The sequence below is a fragment of the Netta rufina genome, assembly GCF_964035555.1.
Source record: "Netta rufina genome assembly, chromosome: 30".
In the NCBI taxonomy this organism is placed as follows: domain Eukaryota; kingdom Metazoa; phylum Chordata; class Aves; order Anseriformes; family Anatidae; genus Netta; species Netta rufina.
In genome coordinates, this window is record NC_140154.1 from 2,497,141 (window position 1) to 2,512,750 (window position 15,610).

Genomic DNA, 15,610 nt, shown 5'->3' on the forward strand with positions numbered 1-15,610 from the left:
CGAGCAGATGAGGTCCTACAACACACTCCCATTGCTCCTCATGCAGATAGAAGAAAATAATTCTTGTACAGGGCAATGGCACGGGATATCTGTGGACTATGTCCTGCTCTCCTCTCGAGTATTTTCTTTGTAACACCAGCCAGTGTCCCCAGCACAGCTGGCAGGTAAGGGCAGCTCTGCTGCTGGTATTCCCCAGGTTTTGAAGCAGCGGCCACAGAACTCTGTCAAAGGGTTTCCCTCCCTTTTGCTACCATTAGGATATAGTTCTTCAGCCTATCCTTTGTTTGGTGATAAACAGACACCAAAGCTTGGCAATGTTTCCAGCTCCCCAAGCACGTTATCTTCCTTTACCAACACTTCTTTTCAGTACCCTTCTCCCGCTTTTTAAACTTTGACTTTGCTCCAAAACTGAAGACAGACAGGAATCTGCATCTACTCAGCAACACGTGCAGGATTAAGGCTAGCTTTGTGTTTCCAGCTCCCGTCATGTCTGAATCCTCTTCAGCTGTGGTTCAGATTCTAATGGATCACTTTGAACAAACAGAGGCTGCAAAAGCAGCAGAAGCAATAATAAACTCAGGGTTTCTTTCTATTCACAATTCCAGCCGCATCCTTGAGCTCTAGGGAAAATAAAGCCTTATTCTGGACAGTTGGAAGCTCTGCACTTGAGCAGCTTCTGCCAGAGGCTGGCTCCGTGTTCCTGACACTGGAGCTCATTACCTTACAAACCCTACTACTAAGGCACGTCTACTTAAGATATCAGCATAAATGATTAGAATTCCCCCCCCCCCCCCCCCCCAGACCTCTTTTGACAGCACTGAAGCCTCATAAAAGACAGAAAAGTATACAGAGAGCAGGCAGGGCAGAAGCAGTTGAGCTCAGGCCAGTTCAGATTCTCCGCAGCCTAACAGCTGGTCAGTAACAGAGCGATCCATAATAAAAGTGAAGCAGAAACCCATTAGGGCTTGCAGACCTCCCTCAATAAACCAGTCATCAACTGGCTAGAGCCTTGCCTATTGACAAGGTGTTGGCACAGGTTGGATTCTCTTCTGAAAGGCACGCACCCTTCCTGGGGCTTCTGAAAGAGACGTTATCAAGCCCCTTATAAAACCAGAGACCAGTGCAGCAGCATAGACCCAGGCTCAGCTTCTTAAAACAAGAAGAGAGAGGCCAGAAAGAACAATAACTGGAAAAGGTTGCCATCAATTGAAGATATAATACAGAATGTGAGGAACGGGATGAAAAAGCGGTTCACAAAATGGGGGACAGAAGAGAGGTAGCAACCCCCCTGTCACATCCATTTCCACAGCACACGAGGAGCTCAGGGGGACCCCGCTCCAAACAGCTGAAGGGGCCCCCCGGGAACAACAGCAACTTACCTGGGAGCCTTGGCGCCAGAACAGCGCCCGGCCCCGACACCCGGCCACAAGCACCAAGCTCCAACGCTTCCCAGCCAAAAGCACGGCGAGGATTTACGCCCGCCGCACGACAGAGAACACGGGGCCACAGAAATCCCCCCGAGCACCCCCCTCAGCACCCCCGGAGCCCCCCGGCTCCCCGTGGCCCTGCCCTGGCGGCGGGGGGGGGGGGGGGGGGTTTTCCAGGGCCGCGTGTCCAGGCGAAGGCTCCGCCGCTGCGGGCCCGGGTCCCCTCCCCGCGCTCCCGGGGCACCCGCGGCCATGGCGGCGCCGGGCCCCGCTCACCTGTTGCTGCTCCGCCTCAACGGGGCGCGGGGCCGGGAAGAGCCGGTGCTCCGCCGCCTGCTCCCGGTGGCGGGGACCCGGCAGGGACCGGGAGGGCGCCGCCGGGGCTCGCCCTGGAGGCCGGAGACACGCGGCCGGGCCGGTCCCGGGGGCAGCGAGCGGGTAAGCTGCCCGGCGCCCCGACGGCTCCCAGCCCGGTCTCGGTGCCGGTGTCGGCCCCGGCCCCGCTCCCTGCCTCGCTCCGTTCCCAGCCCCTGCCCCGATCTCGCTCCCGGTTCCGTTCCCGGCCTCCCGCCTCCCCCCGTCCACCCCGCACTCACCGGGCCGGGCCGGGCCCTGCGCCGCCGGGCCGGGGCCGGGGCCGGGGCCGGGGCCGGGGCCGGGGCCGGGGCCGGGGCCGCTGCCGCCGCCTCCGCCGCCACCCCGGGGCCGGGCCTGGGCCAGCGCGGGCCGCCCGGGCGGGGCGGCGGAGCGGGAGGGGGGCGCGGGGCGAGCGGCGCGGGGGAGGCGGGGAGGGACCGGAACGGGAAGGGAGGGGGAGGGGCGGGCGGAGGGGAGGAGGGAGGGGAGGGGCAGGGCAGGGCAGGGCAGGGAAGGGAAGGGAAGGGAAGGAGGGCGGGCCCCAGGCGCGCTGCGTCACCGCTCCGTGCGTATTGCGTCACCGCGGCGCGCCCGCCGGGCCGCCGTTGTCATGGCAACCGGGGGACGGAGGCGCCCCCTGGTGCGGGGGAGGCCTGGAGGGGGCGGGGCCCCAGATGAGGAGGGGGCGGGGTTCGGAGCGGGGGGCGGGGCTGCGCTGCCGGACTCCGCCCCCTCGCGCCCGTAGGCCCCGCCCCCCTCCGGGCTGGGGGCGGGCCCCACGCGAGGGCAGACCCCCCCCTCCCCCCCCGGTGTACCCGGGGGTCTCCGCGCTGCCCAGAGCCCCCCTGGCTGCCCAGGACCCCCCCTTCAGCTGCCCAGGCATCCCCCTCCTCTGCCCACAGCCCCCCCTGGCTGCCCAGCGAGAGCTCCCCGCAGCTTCCCAGGAGCCCCCCCCACTGCTCAGGGTCCCCCCGGCTGCCCACGACCCCACGACCCCCCCCCCAGCTGCCCAAGAGCCCCCCCCACGTCTGCCCTGAGCCACCCCCGCCCCCGTCCAGGGATGCACCCTGGCTGCCCAGGATCTCCCCCAGATTCCGTGAGCACCCCCCCGCTCCCCCCCCCAGCTGCCCAGCAGCCCCACACCACGGGGACCTCCCCCATCTGCCCTCAGCATCCGTGGAGACCCCCACTCACAGGTGGGCTGCCACAGCTTGGGGACCCCCTCAGCAGTACCCCAGGGCACCGGCCCGGTGCCCCCCATTCACAGCTCCAAACCCCAGCTCCAAGTGGGCACCGGTGCCCCGGGTGCATGGGCGAGCACCCACTGCTCGAGTCCACCTTAACCCTGGGGAGAGCAGCACCCGCGGCTGCCCCGTGCCCAGGAAAGGCTCCTGTGGGATCACAGGGGCGTTTATCTTGCCCGGGATCAGCCAATATTTGCGGTCACATCGGGAAAACAAGCCCTTCCTGCCGGCTCCAGCACCACTGCCCTACCGCCGCTCTCCCGGCACCAGCTCTGCTGTCCCCGTTTGACTTGGGTTTATCGGGACGGTTTGAGGAACCTGGTGTGCTGGGACCCCCGAATTGTCAGCTGCCGGCACTGGGGATGACGGCCACGGTGGCTTTCCTGCTCCTGAGCCTTCTGAGGATGGCAGCCGCCAAGGGAGTGTGGTGCCCAGCCTGCGGGCTGGCGGCCCTGGCCCCCGCCACGCAGCGGGACATCCTCATCGCGCTGGCGAAGCAGAGCATCCTCTCCAAGCTCCGCTTGCCGGACAGGCCCAACATCACCCAGCCCACGTCCCAGGGGGCCCTGCTGACCGCTCTGCGCAGGATGCGGGTGCAGCGCACCGACGACGCGCCCGTCGCCCCAGGGGTGCTCCGTGCCGGCAGCGTCCCTCACCCACCCCCTGTGCCGGGCGTGCAGCACTACGAGATCCTGAGCTTTGCCGAGTCAGGTGTGTGCAGAACCCCCGGACCCTGTGGGCGTGGTGGGACGGGACCCCACGGGTGGGGGGCATGGTGGGATGCGGGGAAGGTGCTGAGAGGTTTTTTTTTCCTGGGCACAGGTACCTTGAGAGCCCCGCACAGGGGCACTGAGCGCCTGCAGGCACTAAGGGGCTGGCACCGGGACGCTCCATGGACAGAACCTTTGCACCCACGTCCCCAGCTTGCCCCGAGCAGCCACCCCTCACCACGGGGAGGGGAAGCACCGTGGAGACCCCGGGGCCCCTCTCAGTGATTTGTGGGGGCAAGGGGATGGGTGGGAGCAAGGACAGGCTGCGGGGTCTCGTTAAGTTGTCCGTTTCTCTTGGACCTTCCCCGCTTGTGCTAGAGGTGGGTGGGTCAGGTAGCCAGGTTAATCAAAGTGTGATTTCAGGCCCCAGTTCCCCAGAAGTTCATCATCCGTGGAGTCAATTCCAAAGCCCATCTGCTCCCCACAGTGTTTTTCCTAACCAAAGTGGTGGGCTGCCACGTGGCGCTCCGGAATCAGCTGCCTCCCTGGGTAGAGAGAGCTCCACAACACATGCTCAGGGGTCCTTTACAGGCATCACTGGAAAAGCGGGGTCCTGTACCCCCACTCCCAGGCAAATGCAGCCTTTGGAAAGAGGCAGAATAGGCCCTGCACCCTGCAGACCATCCTCCCAAGCTGTCACTGCCCAGACCAAGCTGCTGTTCAGTGAGGTGCTGGGGGGAACACGCACCCCTTGCAGGCCTTTGTGTGTTTTGCATGGCTGCTGTGGGATATTGGGGGTTTGCTTTGTCCTTGAATACCTCTGGGAACAATGCTCCTCCATGGCACATTGTGTTCCTGCACATGAGGGCAATGTGGAGATGTCTCCCAGCTCAGCAGAACATCTGCTGGAAACGAAGGAGCAGGCATGAGCCACGGGTCCAACCTCTTGCCCTGCTGTGCTGTGCCAGACCGCAGAGGAGGGCATTCGTCGCTCCCCCTCCTTTGTGAGGAAGCCTGGCAACCCCAAAATGCTGCTGCTGCTGAGTGGGACGTGCAGGAGCCAGTGGTGGTTCCAGCCATGGAAAGTAGAGGTGGTGCCGGCGGTGCGAGTTGGCATGACCGCCTTAAATCCAGGGCTGGTTTACACAGCCAGATAACCTTCTCCAAAACTCTCAGCAGCTTCCCTGACAAGGGGGATCTCGGGGCAGAGAAGGTGGAGCCAGGCCAGGTTGCTGCATTAAGCACCAGGCCCAGGTGCTGCTACTTCAGAGCAGCGGCAGAAGGAGAAGCAGAGCAGTGCTGGAAAGTGAGGGCCCCTTGACACCCCCCATGTCCTGCTTCCCACTCCCTGGTTTAGACGTGCTTCCCATCTGCTCTGCTTTGGTGCTCCCAGGCTGGGAGACCCTCCTCCCCGCCACCTCCTGACTCTGCTTTTGGTCCTGTGCGCAGGGTCCTCTACTTCCCGCAGAACTCTCCTGCATTTCCACTTCACCCAGGAGCTGGGTGAGGGCACCGAGATCCTGCAAGCCAACCTCTACCTGTTCTGGGCATCCCCTGGCCCTGGGACGCACCAGGTCACGGTGAAGCTTTTGCAGCCAGACCTGACGGGGCTGAACATGACCATGGTCAGCAAGACGTTGCTGGAGGTGCAGAGGGCTGGCTGGGCCACGCTGGATGTGGGCCAAGCTGTCCAGAGCCTCTTCAGCCAAGGGAGCAGGAGGCTGACGGTGGAGCTGGAAATGGTTGAGGACTCCGGGCCTCCCCTTCTGGCTGGCCACAGCGATTCCCACTGGCCGTTTGTGGCAGCCCAGGCCCGGGACAGGACGCCCCATCGGGTCCAGCGACGCGGCATTGACTGCAGCGGGGACTCGCGGATGTGCTGCCGCAAGGAATTCTTCGTGGACTTCAAGGAGATCGGCTGGGAGGACTGGATCATCCAGCCAGAGGGATATCACATGAACTACTGTGCAGGGCTCTGCCCTTTGCACATGGCTGGGATCCCTGGCCTTGCTGCCTCCTTCCACACAGCCGTCCTCAACCTCATCAAAGCCAACAACGCAGATGCAGCCGTGGACTCCTGCTGCGTGCCCACACAGCGTCGCCCCCTCTCCCTGCTCTACTATGACCGGGACAGCAACATCGTCAAGACTGACATCCCCGACATGATCGTTGATGCCTGCGGCTGTACCTAACCTGCCACCGGAGGAGGCCTGGGGGCAAGATGGGTGCTGTGCGGGACTCCTCCTCCTCCCAGCTCCTCCTTGGCAGCACAAGAGCTGGAGAGCTGCTGCCAGGCGTGAGCCCTGCCAAGGCATTTTCTCCTCCCGAGGCTGAAGCATCAGGGCGGTGCTGAATCTGCAAGTCCTCTCTGCCCTGGCCTCCTGCACACCTCTTTCCCCTTTCAGATCTGCCCACGGATTCCTCTCAAACCCTGTGCCATGGCCTCTCAGCCCCGCTCCTGCTGGAATCCAGACCTTCCTGCCCAACTCCCTTGCTGAGCACCCTGATCTGGGGTGGCTCAGGGCAGCCCAGCCTCCCCACCGCTGCTCCCCCACCCCAGGCCATGTTGTGGTGCTGCAACTTGAACGTGCGGTCCTCTGGTCATGGGCATCAGCCAGGCCACCTCCTGCTACTGGGGGAGCTGAGGAGCTGAGAATAAGCTGGGAGCCGGCGAGGTGAGAGAGGAGAGAGATGCTGCAGAGCCCCATGCAGCAGCTGGACGTGAGGTTGTTAGGGGTGAGGGAGGGGGAACTGGTGCTATTGGGAGGAAAGTGTCAATAAATGACTCCCAGCCATAGCGTGTGCATGTCCATGGGTGCACGTGCCTGTGCCCTGCCATCAGCCAGCTCATCTTCCCTCTGCCCCCAGGCCGCAAGTTGATGGATATGCCCTAGTGCAGACAGACCCATGATGGCACAAAACCAACCCATGCTGCCATGCACAGTCCCCTTCTAAACACCTGCCTGGCCATAAAAGCCAGGCAGTGGGGCTGGGCACCTGCTGCTGGGACTCGCCATGCCCAGAGGCTGTAATCCTGCTGGCCCCCACAGCTCTCAGGCTCCCTTGGCTGCCTTTCCTGGGGAGTGCAGAATCCCTGTCCTATCTCAACCAGATCCAGAGCACGGGGTGGGACCCCAGCTATGGGGTGTTTGTGATTCCCACCAGGGAAGGCACCATTTGGCCAAATGTCCCATTCCACCAAAACCATCTGCATTTGGCCATTATTGTCCCAATTCAGGATGAAACGGAGCAACACTTCTCTCTTAAAGTGCATGGAGACGGCCAGAGCCACGATGCCCATGAAGCCCAGGCTTGCCTACAGCCCCACACCAGTTCCCTTCCCGGGAGCAGCCTCTTGGCACATCTCTGGCCTCTGGCCTCATGGCTGCCCGCCCTGCCCCGTGCCAACCTGGCTGGCAGCGCTGTGGGACACGTTGGTGCCGTGAGAGCCGGGGGCAAAGGGCGGCTTTGACACATTGGCCCCGTTATGTAATCTTGCGTTCGGGTTTCTCCACTGCTCCACACGTGTCCCCCGTGTGCGAGGGCTGAGAGGACAGGGAGAGGGTGCTGCGGTGGGAGAGGGCAGCTCGTGGGGGCAGACCCCGGGGAGGTGTGCGCAGCCAGCTGGGACAGAGCAGAGTCACCACAGCCCTGTGATCAGCCACACAGGCATGGACCCCACCACCCCAGCAGCTGGAGACAACCAAACCGAGGGGGAAGAGGAGCAGTGGAGGGAGGGGGGACCAGGCTGAGGTGGTCAGGGCTGTGAGCGGCCCTGTCTGGAGCCAGAGTTGGGTTGCAGGCTGTTTCAGAGCACCCGTGGTGCTGCAAGCAGAGATGGAACAGACACGAGCAGGAAACAGTGCTTGCCTGTGAGACTCACATCCTCTCACTGAGCTGCTGGGGCAGGGACCCGCATCTCCCCATCAGGTCGCAGGAGCATGGTTCCCAGGCCCCAGTGTCTCCGGGGTACAGCCCTGAAGGGTTCTTGCTGACCCAGCTGCTGCATGGGCAGGGTGGAAGACTCGGGGATCAATACTGTCTGGGACCCAAGGCCAGTTGCGCAAACCCAAAGAGGATTTGATGTTTGTTTTTTTGTTTTCTGATTTTTTTTTCCCTCCTTTTTCAATGCCTCTTTTCACTGCCTGTATTTATTTAACAAACAGCTTTTCTGGGGCCAGTGCTGAGCTCTCTAGGCTGCAGCAGGCTGGGGCAGAAAGGGGCTGAGCTGCAGGGCAGGAGATGTTGGCTGCAGTCCTGTGGCCCTGCAGCTGCCTGGGCTCAGAGATGCATGAACCAAAGACCCTCGGCCAAGCTCTGAGGTACCACGAACCTTTTGTGAGGTTGGGGTGCTCTTGGTTCCCCTCCTTGACCCAGCAACATACTCCCCATGGGGCTCAGAGCAGAGAGGACTGGCATGCTTTGCCACGCAGTAGCCCCCTCTCCAGCTCAGCTCCTGTTCCCCAGCTCTGCCCTTTGCTGGGCTGCACGTGTGCTTTGGACACGGCAGGACACACGGTGGGGTCTGCCTGCCAGCCCTGTGGGACTGCTGCCTACCCCCTGGGTCCAAAAGTTGTCCCCGTGCCAACTCCTGCTACTGGGGTGTGGTGCCCCATGGTGACGGTGGGGTCCTGCTGGTTGGGGGGACCTGGGTAACCCCTGGCAGCTCCCCTGAGAGGGTCCCTGGCACCCGAGGCCCTTCCCTGCCCCTGACAGTTTGAGCCCAGGGCAGAATGCATTGTCCTAGGGGTTTGCCAGCCACCTGACCACATTTTCCCCAACCTCTTCAAGTCAGAGGTTCCCCAGCTGAGCTTGGCTTGGGGCCCGCACCCCATGCTCTCCTTCCCATGCATGCAGGCTGCCCCCCTCTCTGGGCACACAGTATGGCCAGGTGCAGCCCACGGCCCTGTCCCCATGTGAGGGTGACCAAGGCTGGGGGATCCCCCAGTGGCAGCACCATAGGGTGAGCTCTCCCTGCAGCTGGGGGGTGGCAGAGGACAGAAGTCCCCATCCCTGTCTCTCTCTGCAGCCAGGCCCCAGTGCACACGAGGATCCCCCCACCCACCCCTGAGGCCGGTGGTCCTGGCAGCACCCGTGTGTTTAAAGCCACTGACTGGGCCGCACCACAGCCCCAACATTTTGCAAGTCTATTCCTCCTCTGCAAAAGAAACCTTGGTATGAGCGTGGTCGCAGAGTAGCTTCCAGCCAGGGAGCAGAACAGAAACCCCAAGGGCAGCAGGGTGAAGCTTCCCAGGCTGGTAGGGGAGACGAGAGGCACGAGGGGGACGCTCACACTGCCGGGGCCCCTCGCCCCATGGTCCGACACTGAGCTCCTGCCGGGGCTCCCCGTCCACAGGTGGGTCTTTGGAGGAGGTATCTTCAGCAGGCAAGCCCAGGTGCCTCGAGGCCTTGCTGTGCCCGTCCTGCTGCTTCCTGGGGGCACAAACCCAGCAGGAGCCCCTTCCCTGCAGCCCCCCCCCCCCAAGGCTGGCCCAGCACCGCAAAGGCTGTGCAGCCAGCCTCGACCCAGCATGGGCGCTGTGCCCTTGGGCTGTGCCAAGCCCTGTGCAGAGGTGCCGTCCCCCCGGGTCTCCGCTCTGCTGAGGGGATGCGCGGCTGCGGCCGGTGGCTCCTGCAAGGAGCCTTTGCCAGTATCAACAGACCCTGAAGCAAAGGGCCAGGCGCGCCACGCCAGCTGGGTGTCTCTTGGCAGCGCCCGGCTCCCAGGGGAGGGGTGGGAATTCCTGAAAGCCTCCGGCGTTGCCTTGAAAAAGTTTAATCTTTAATTTGCCGTCTCACACGGGCACTTGCCAGCCCGCGGCGCTGGCTCGGAGGCACCGGGGGAGCCTCGAGCCTCGCCGGGGCCTCTCGGGCGCTGTTCGGGCCCGCGCCGAGCCCCCGGGAGCCCCCGGGAGTCCCCGGGAGCCCCTTCCCCCGCGACCGGACCCCGGCCGCCGCCGGGAGGCGCCCGCGGGCCGCGAGAGGCTAGGCCGTTACCGGGGGTCCGGGTCCGGTCCCTCCCGCTCGCCCCTCGGCCCCGGGGGGGGACCCGGCAGTGAGGGAACGAGGGCCGCCGAGCCTCGGCCCCAGGCCCTGGTGTTGCTGGACCCGGCTCTTCCCGGCCCCGCTGGCAGGGCCGCAGCCCTGGGGTGCCAGTCTGGTGCAGGCCCTCAAGCCTGGGGCACTGTCATACAATCATTAAGGTCATTAAGGTTGGAAAAGGCCTCCCAGATCATCTGGTCCAACCGTCCCCCTACCACCGATATCACCCACTAAACCGTGTCCCCAAGCACCGGCTCCAACCTTTCCTTAAACACTCCCAGGGATGGTGACGCCACCACCTCCCTGGGCAGCCTGTTCCAAAGTGTGACTGCTCTTTCTGAGAAGAAATGTCTCCTAATTCCTAACCTAAACCTCCCTTGGCGCAAGTTGAGGCTGCCCCCCTGCCCTGTTCCAGCAGATGCCTTTGGAACCCCTTTCAAGACTCGCTGCGATGCCTTGAGCCACCAGCCCTGCTGGTGCTGCCCTGAGCCCCCAGCCTGGGCACTGGCTTGCAGCCTGTGGGGAGAAAGCTTCTCTGTGATGGAGCCACGGTCCCAGACCCACGGTCCTGGCTCGATTTGGCAATTCCTTGGCCGGGATCAGTGGGCAGAGCCGTGCAGAAACAGGCACAATTACAGGAGCCATGTTCAGGCACCTGTGCGTGAGCTCCTGGGGGTGTCCCTGCCTACCGCAGCCATTTGGCACCTGTAGGTCAGGTTGGCAGGTGCCACCCTTGCCCCACCGGACACAAGGTCAGAGGCCCAGAAGCCATGTGTGCAGTGAGTGCTGGGCCCGGGGGGACCTGGGCAGGTATTTTGGTCAGGCTGGTCCCTTGTCTTTGCTTTCTGGGAACTGCTTAATCAACAACACACTTACGCAATGGGTGCAAGAACCGCTCACAGCTCTGTGCTGACCCCTGGCCTAGATCTGGCAGTCCAGAGTGTAGGAGGGGGCACGTGGCTGCAGTGCGAGGGATCGGGGCAGATTGGATGCTCTTGCTAAACTAGAGGGAAATGGGTGCTTATGGGGGCAGCTGCATGGTGTCGGCTAGTCCTGAAGGATCCTGGTAGGTTCAAAGGGATTCATCCCTTTGGGGACATCTTGCTCCCCAGCCTGGAAAGGAAGGTGGGTTAGAAAGCAATTCACTCTCTTTGCCCAACTCTTTTCCTCCCCTGTTCCATGCTGTGCCACAGCCCTGACTGTGGCTCTGTGGATCTGGCAGGGAAGGAGGAATTCAGGAAGGCATTGTGCCTCAGTTTCCCTTTCCTGTGTATGTGAAGAAGTGGTGTGGTGGCTGGGAGGTGGTGGTGACACAGAGGCTTCAATGATCCCCTGGTCTGTGGCCACCTGCCTAGTACCTGAGCCAGTGTCTCCCAGTGGGACAGTGGGGATGTTTGCATGTGGGGACTGCCAGCCACAGCGTCCCAGTTCCCACCACGAGCTGAAGGCAGCAGCAGCCTGACCCTGCAGGGAATTAAACCTGTCCTGACAGCCCCAAAGGAAATGCTCCACTTCCAGCAAGGTACACGAGGTGCACGTGAGAGCGTGTCCATGAACTGAGCGTGTGCCCTAGCATGTGGGAGGCAGACTGAGCGCATGTGTGCAAGGGAGCATGCAGCTGGCTATGTACTGCAGAGCAACCTGTGTAAGCGAGTGCGTGCAACAAAGCAGGCATGGTTGTGGGCATATGCATGTGTGCAGACAGGGGAACTTGCTGACGTGTGCTTTGTGTGCAAGCAGGAGTGACAGCATCACATGTATGAGAGTCTGTGCTTCACCAGTGCACTTGTGTCAGAGCCTGGATGGAAGCAGCACACACACAGCCCTGCTGGTACCCAGGCAGTGCTGGCTGCCTGCTGCCTGTGGCCATGGCTCACAGCCCCTGTGGGAGCCGTGCTCCCAGGCCACGCTGTGCCCACTCTTTCCTCCCTGTTGACATTCCTGGGCTATTCTGGGAGCTGCCAGCAGGCTCAGCCAGCTGAGAACTTTGCCCCTTGCACTGTGGTTGCATCATCTCCGGTGGGTGCTTTTTCCCAGACAGCCCACTCTGTTTACACGTCACCTCTGTGCTTGGCCAGAGGCAGGGGCTCTGTGTGGTCAAGACCTTGGAGTCAGTGCTGCATGGCACAGTGGGTGCAGGACATGGCTGAAGGCCTGGCTGGGTTTCAGGTTCCCAGTGCACCCTGTGGGTTCCCTGCTCTGGCAGAAGGGTGCTGGGCTCTCTTGCTGCCCCTGCAACATCTCACCTTGAACCAGTTTTGAGTGGTTTCTACAAGACTGTGCCCTGCACTCAGGCTGTGCGCCCTGCTCAGAGCACAGCACCTGGGGCTTGGAATCTGAAGACCATTGTCATGTTGCTGTGACACTCTCTGCCACCTCGTTAAGCTGCAGTACATACAGACATCCATTTAGATTTGTGGGGAGGGGGGTTGCACATCATGCATCTGCCCTGCCCTGCGGCTGGCTCTGCCCACTCTGTCCTGGGGTGAGTCTGAAGAAAAGAAGGGGTTGTGTCTTGCAGTAGACTAGATGATCTTCAGAGGTCCCTTCCAACCTCAGACATTCTGTGAAAAGGCTGAGACCCCCCCGACCCCAGCTCATCACATGGTGAGGATGCAAAAGCCCAGAGATGTGAGCAGTGCCCAGGAGCTGCAGGAGTTGTTCTGGGCACCGTGCAGGGTGCTCGGTCAGCAATGAACCACCCTGGCCCTGCTGGGGTGGCTGCAGGGTGTGTGGGGAACAATGCCCAGGGCGTGGGGACAGGTCTGTGGGCTCTGGGAGCAGGCAGGTGGCGCTGGGATCAGTCCTGCAGAAACACCACTCCTCCACCTGGGCAGGATTCACCCCAGCCCTCACTTGCAGATTTTGGGCCATGCAGAGGAGCTCAGCACCCTGGACCCCTGGGGGGGGGGGGGGAGGCTGGCCGGATCCCTTGGCACCCCGGGCAGACAGTGGGGTGAGCTGCAGGCGTGCAGATCCAAAGTTCCTATAGGGTGTGCAACCCCCTTGTGCACACTCAAGACCCCCGTGCACACCCCCCTCTGCGTGCAGCCGCTCGTGTCTGGCCCCCGCGGTGCCCTCCGCGGGTCGGGGGCTGGAGCCGCCCCCCCCGGGAGCCCCGCAGCCGACCCGGGAACCCCTCTCGACGGGACGAGACGGGACGGGACGGGCGTCCCGGTGCTCTCGAAGCCCCTTCCCTTACACCACAAGGCATCGTCCCCCCCCTTACCCCTTCCGCGGGGGGGGGCTAATCCCGGTAATCCCCCGCCCCGGCCGCAGCCCGACGGGACGGGCAGGTGAGCCGGCCAATGGCGGGGGGACACCGGGCCCGCCCCCGGCTGCAGGTGCCCAAAGCGGGCGGGCGGCTCCGCACCACTCGTGGTCCCGTCCCGTCCCATCCCGGTCCCGGTCCCGGTCCCGGTCCCATCGGTGCCGATGGCGACGCGGGGCGCGGGTCCGTGGCTGCTGCTGGCGGCGGTGCTGTGCGCGGCGGCGGAGCCCCGGTGCCCGTCGTGCGGTGCCGGTGCGGAGCGGCGGCTGCTGGAGGAGGCGGCCAAGCGGCAGCTCCTGGAGAAGCTGCGGCTCCGGGAACGGCCGAGGCTCGCCCACGCCGTGCCCCGAGCCGCCGTGGCCCGCGCCGTGCGGCGCCTGCAAGCGGCCGGTGCTCGCCGGGGCCCCGACGCCGAGGAGCGGGGCTACGAGATCATCAGCTTCGCCGAGCCAGGTGGGTGCCAGGGCTCTCCGGGGAACCGTAGCGATCCCCGGGGGGTTCAGCCCAGCCGCCGAGGAGCAGGCATCCCGGCTGGGCTGCGCCCGGTGGCGGGCCGCAGAAGGTCCCCGGATCGGCGCAACCCCCAGGGGCACGGAGCCCCCAGTCCTGGGGCTGGTCCCTGTCTGGGGGAGCCCCGAGAGGGTGCGCAGCCTGCGACCCTCGGGGGGCTGCGGAGCCGCTGCTGGCCACCCACTTGCGGCGAGATGGGGGTCCCAGAGCCAATGGGAACGGGATTGTTCCTTCGGGCACCTGCTGTGTGCCGGAGGGCTCCCGGAGCTGCTGGTGATGCGTTGGCTGCTCAGGTCCTTGTGCCTGTAGTGCTGCAGTGCCTGGCCCCTTCCTGACGACCAGGGGCAGCCCAGGGTGCCCAGGTAGTGGGACTGGGGGCGCTGCAGGGACCCTCCAGCCTTGCCGTGTGGCAAAGGAAGGACCAGGTGAGAGCAGGTCCCTGTTGCCTCCTTCTGTGTCCTTTCTGCCAGGCAGGGTGGGACAGCCCCTCATTGCACACACACACATGCAGCCTTTCCACGCAGCATCCCCAGGGAAGGGAGGGATAGACCCTGTGTGGAGGAAAGGAGTTTTATAGGTCTTCCCCAAAAAGAAGCCAGAAGATCAGCCCTAATGATGCTGCTGCAGCCTCACCTGCCCCAGCATTCTCCTTCAGCATTCACCTTCTTTCTCCTCTCTCCCTTCAGAGCCCACGTCTCCCTCTGGCATGGGGCTGCAGTTCCAGTTCACTCACACACAGGACCAGGACGTTCACATCCTGCAAGCTCAACTTTGGCTCTACCTGCAAGTTCCCCGAGACTTGGTAGCCAACCTTACCCTGAGCATCTTCCTGGCTGGTGGGGATGGTGACACAGTGGGGGGAAATCGCATGTTGCTGAGTGAGCGTCGACTGAGCGCCAAAGGCAGCGGCTGGCGCACCTTCTCCCTCATGCCTGCCCTGCGGAGTTTCTTTAGGGGAGAACGCAGGACCCTGCGGCTGGAACTGGAAAGCCGTGGGGACAGGGGTGATGTGGTGGCCACAGTTAATGCCACCCATTCCCACCAGCCCTTCTTGGTGGCCGAGGCAAAGGTGCGGGAGCCGGGACACCGTGTGGCCAAGCGCAGCCTCCGCTGCAGCCAGAATTCCAACCTCTGCTGCCGCAAAGACTACTACGTGGATTTCCGCGACATTGGTTGGAACGACTGGATCATTAAGCCTGAGGGCTACCAGATAAACTACTGTGTAGGTCAGTGCCCTCTGCACGTGGCAGGCAGCCCTGGGATGGCATCTTCCTTCCATACAGCCGTCTTCAACCTCGTCAAAGCTAACAACATCCAGGCATCGGGGCACTCCTGCTGTGTGCCCACGCGACGCCGGCCTCTCTCTGTCCTCTACTTTGATCGCAATAGCAACATTGTCAAGACTGACATTCCTGACATGATTGTTGATGCCTGTGGCTGTAGCTAGGGCTAGGGGAGCACTTCTGGGTTCCCCCTCCTCCAGGACTGTCTTTCTGGTGGGGACTGCGTGGAGAGAAGCTCCCTCGGGCTGCAGGCTGACTGCCGTGCAATGGGGAGCATGGTGTGGGATGGGGAATGGGTCTGTTCCCTCAAAGCAGAGAAACTTGGGGGGACAAGAGGCAGTCCTGCTATTTTCCCCCACTATAGCAAATCTTGCATCAAATCTGTGCTATTGTTGGGGACAGGGGAGTGAGGCACAATTAAGAGGCCGGAAAGCGGAGGATGAAGGGTATGGCTTTGCGAAGGACCCCAAAACCACAACGGAAAGATGCAGTCCTCTGCTCCCAGAAGGATGTGCAGCTGTGAAGGATGGCCTTGCTTCCTGGCCAGGTCCCATGCACTTCCCCCCTCATTCCCCTGGGCTTTGAACTTTTCTTCCCTGCTGCCCACCCCACCACTCAGGTTTCTTCCAGCCCTGTGCCTCCTTACAGGGAGGTCTGAGTCAGACTTTGCCTTTGAGGCTGTATTAAAGGTGCATTTTTTTTTTTTTTTTTATACCTCTAGTTTTGCAGCTATTACTACTTTATCATAGAGGTTTCTGCAGCAATT

General features: G+C 62.7%; 3 protein-coding genes across 3 annotated transcripts in view; 2 read left to right on the top strand and 1 right to left on the bottom strand.

Moving 5' to 3' along the window:
* The window catches only part of R3HDM2 (R3H domain containing 2), a 57,237-nt gene extending 55,129 nt beyond the window's left edge, over nt 1-2,108 (bottom strand). Inside the window, exon 1 of the mRNA XM_084303688.1 lies at nt 2,024-2,108. The gene's annotated coding sequence lies outside the window, so the exon portion shown is untranslated. The remainder of the gene's footprint in view (nt 1-2,023) is intronic.
* A 1,282-nt stretch (nt 2,109-3,390) lies between these two features.
* LOC311220101 (inhibin beta C chain-like) lies at nt 3,391-5,930 on the top strand (the record flags this gene model as incomplete). The annotated part of the gene is made up of 2 exons (XM_084303513.1): nt 3,391-3,739; nt 5,188-5,930. 2 exons carry the CDS (start codon nt 3,391-3,393, stop codon nt 5,928-5,930), a joined length of 1,092 nt encoding a protein of 363 aa, XP_084159639.1.
* Nucleotides 5,931-13,215: 7,285 nt separating this feature from the next.
* On the top strand, nt 13,216-15,008 carry LOC311220277 (inhibin beta E chain-like; the record flags this gene model as incomplete). The annotated part of the gene is made up of 2 exons (XM_084303772.1): nt 13,216-13,504; nt 14,248-15,008. The coding sequence occupies 2 exons, from the start codon at nt 13,216-13,218 to the stop codon at nt 15,006-15,008; spliced, it is 1,050 nt and encodes a 349-aa protein (XP_084159898.1).
* Nucleotides 15,009-15,610: the final 602 nt, after the last annotated feature.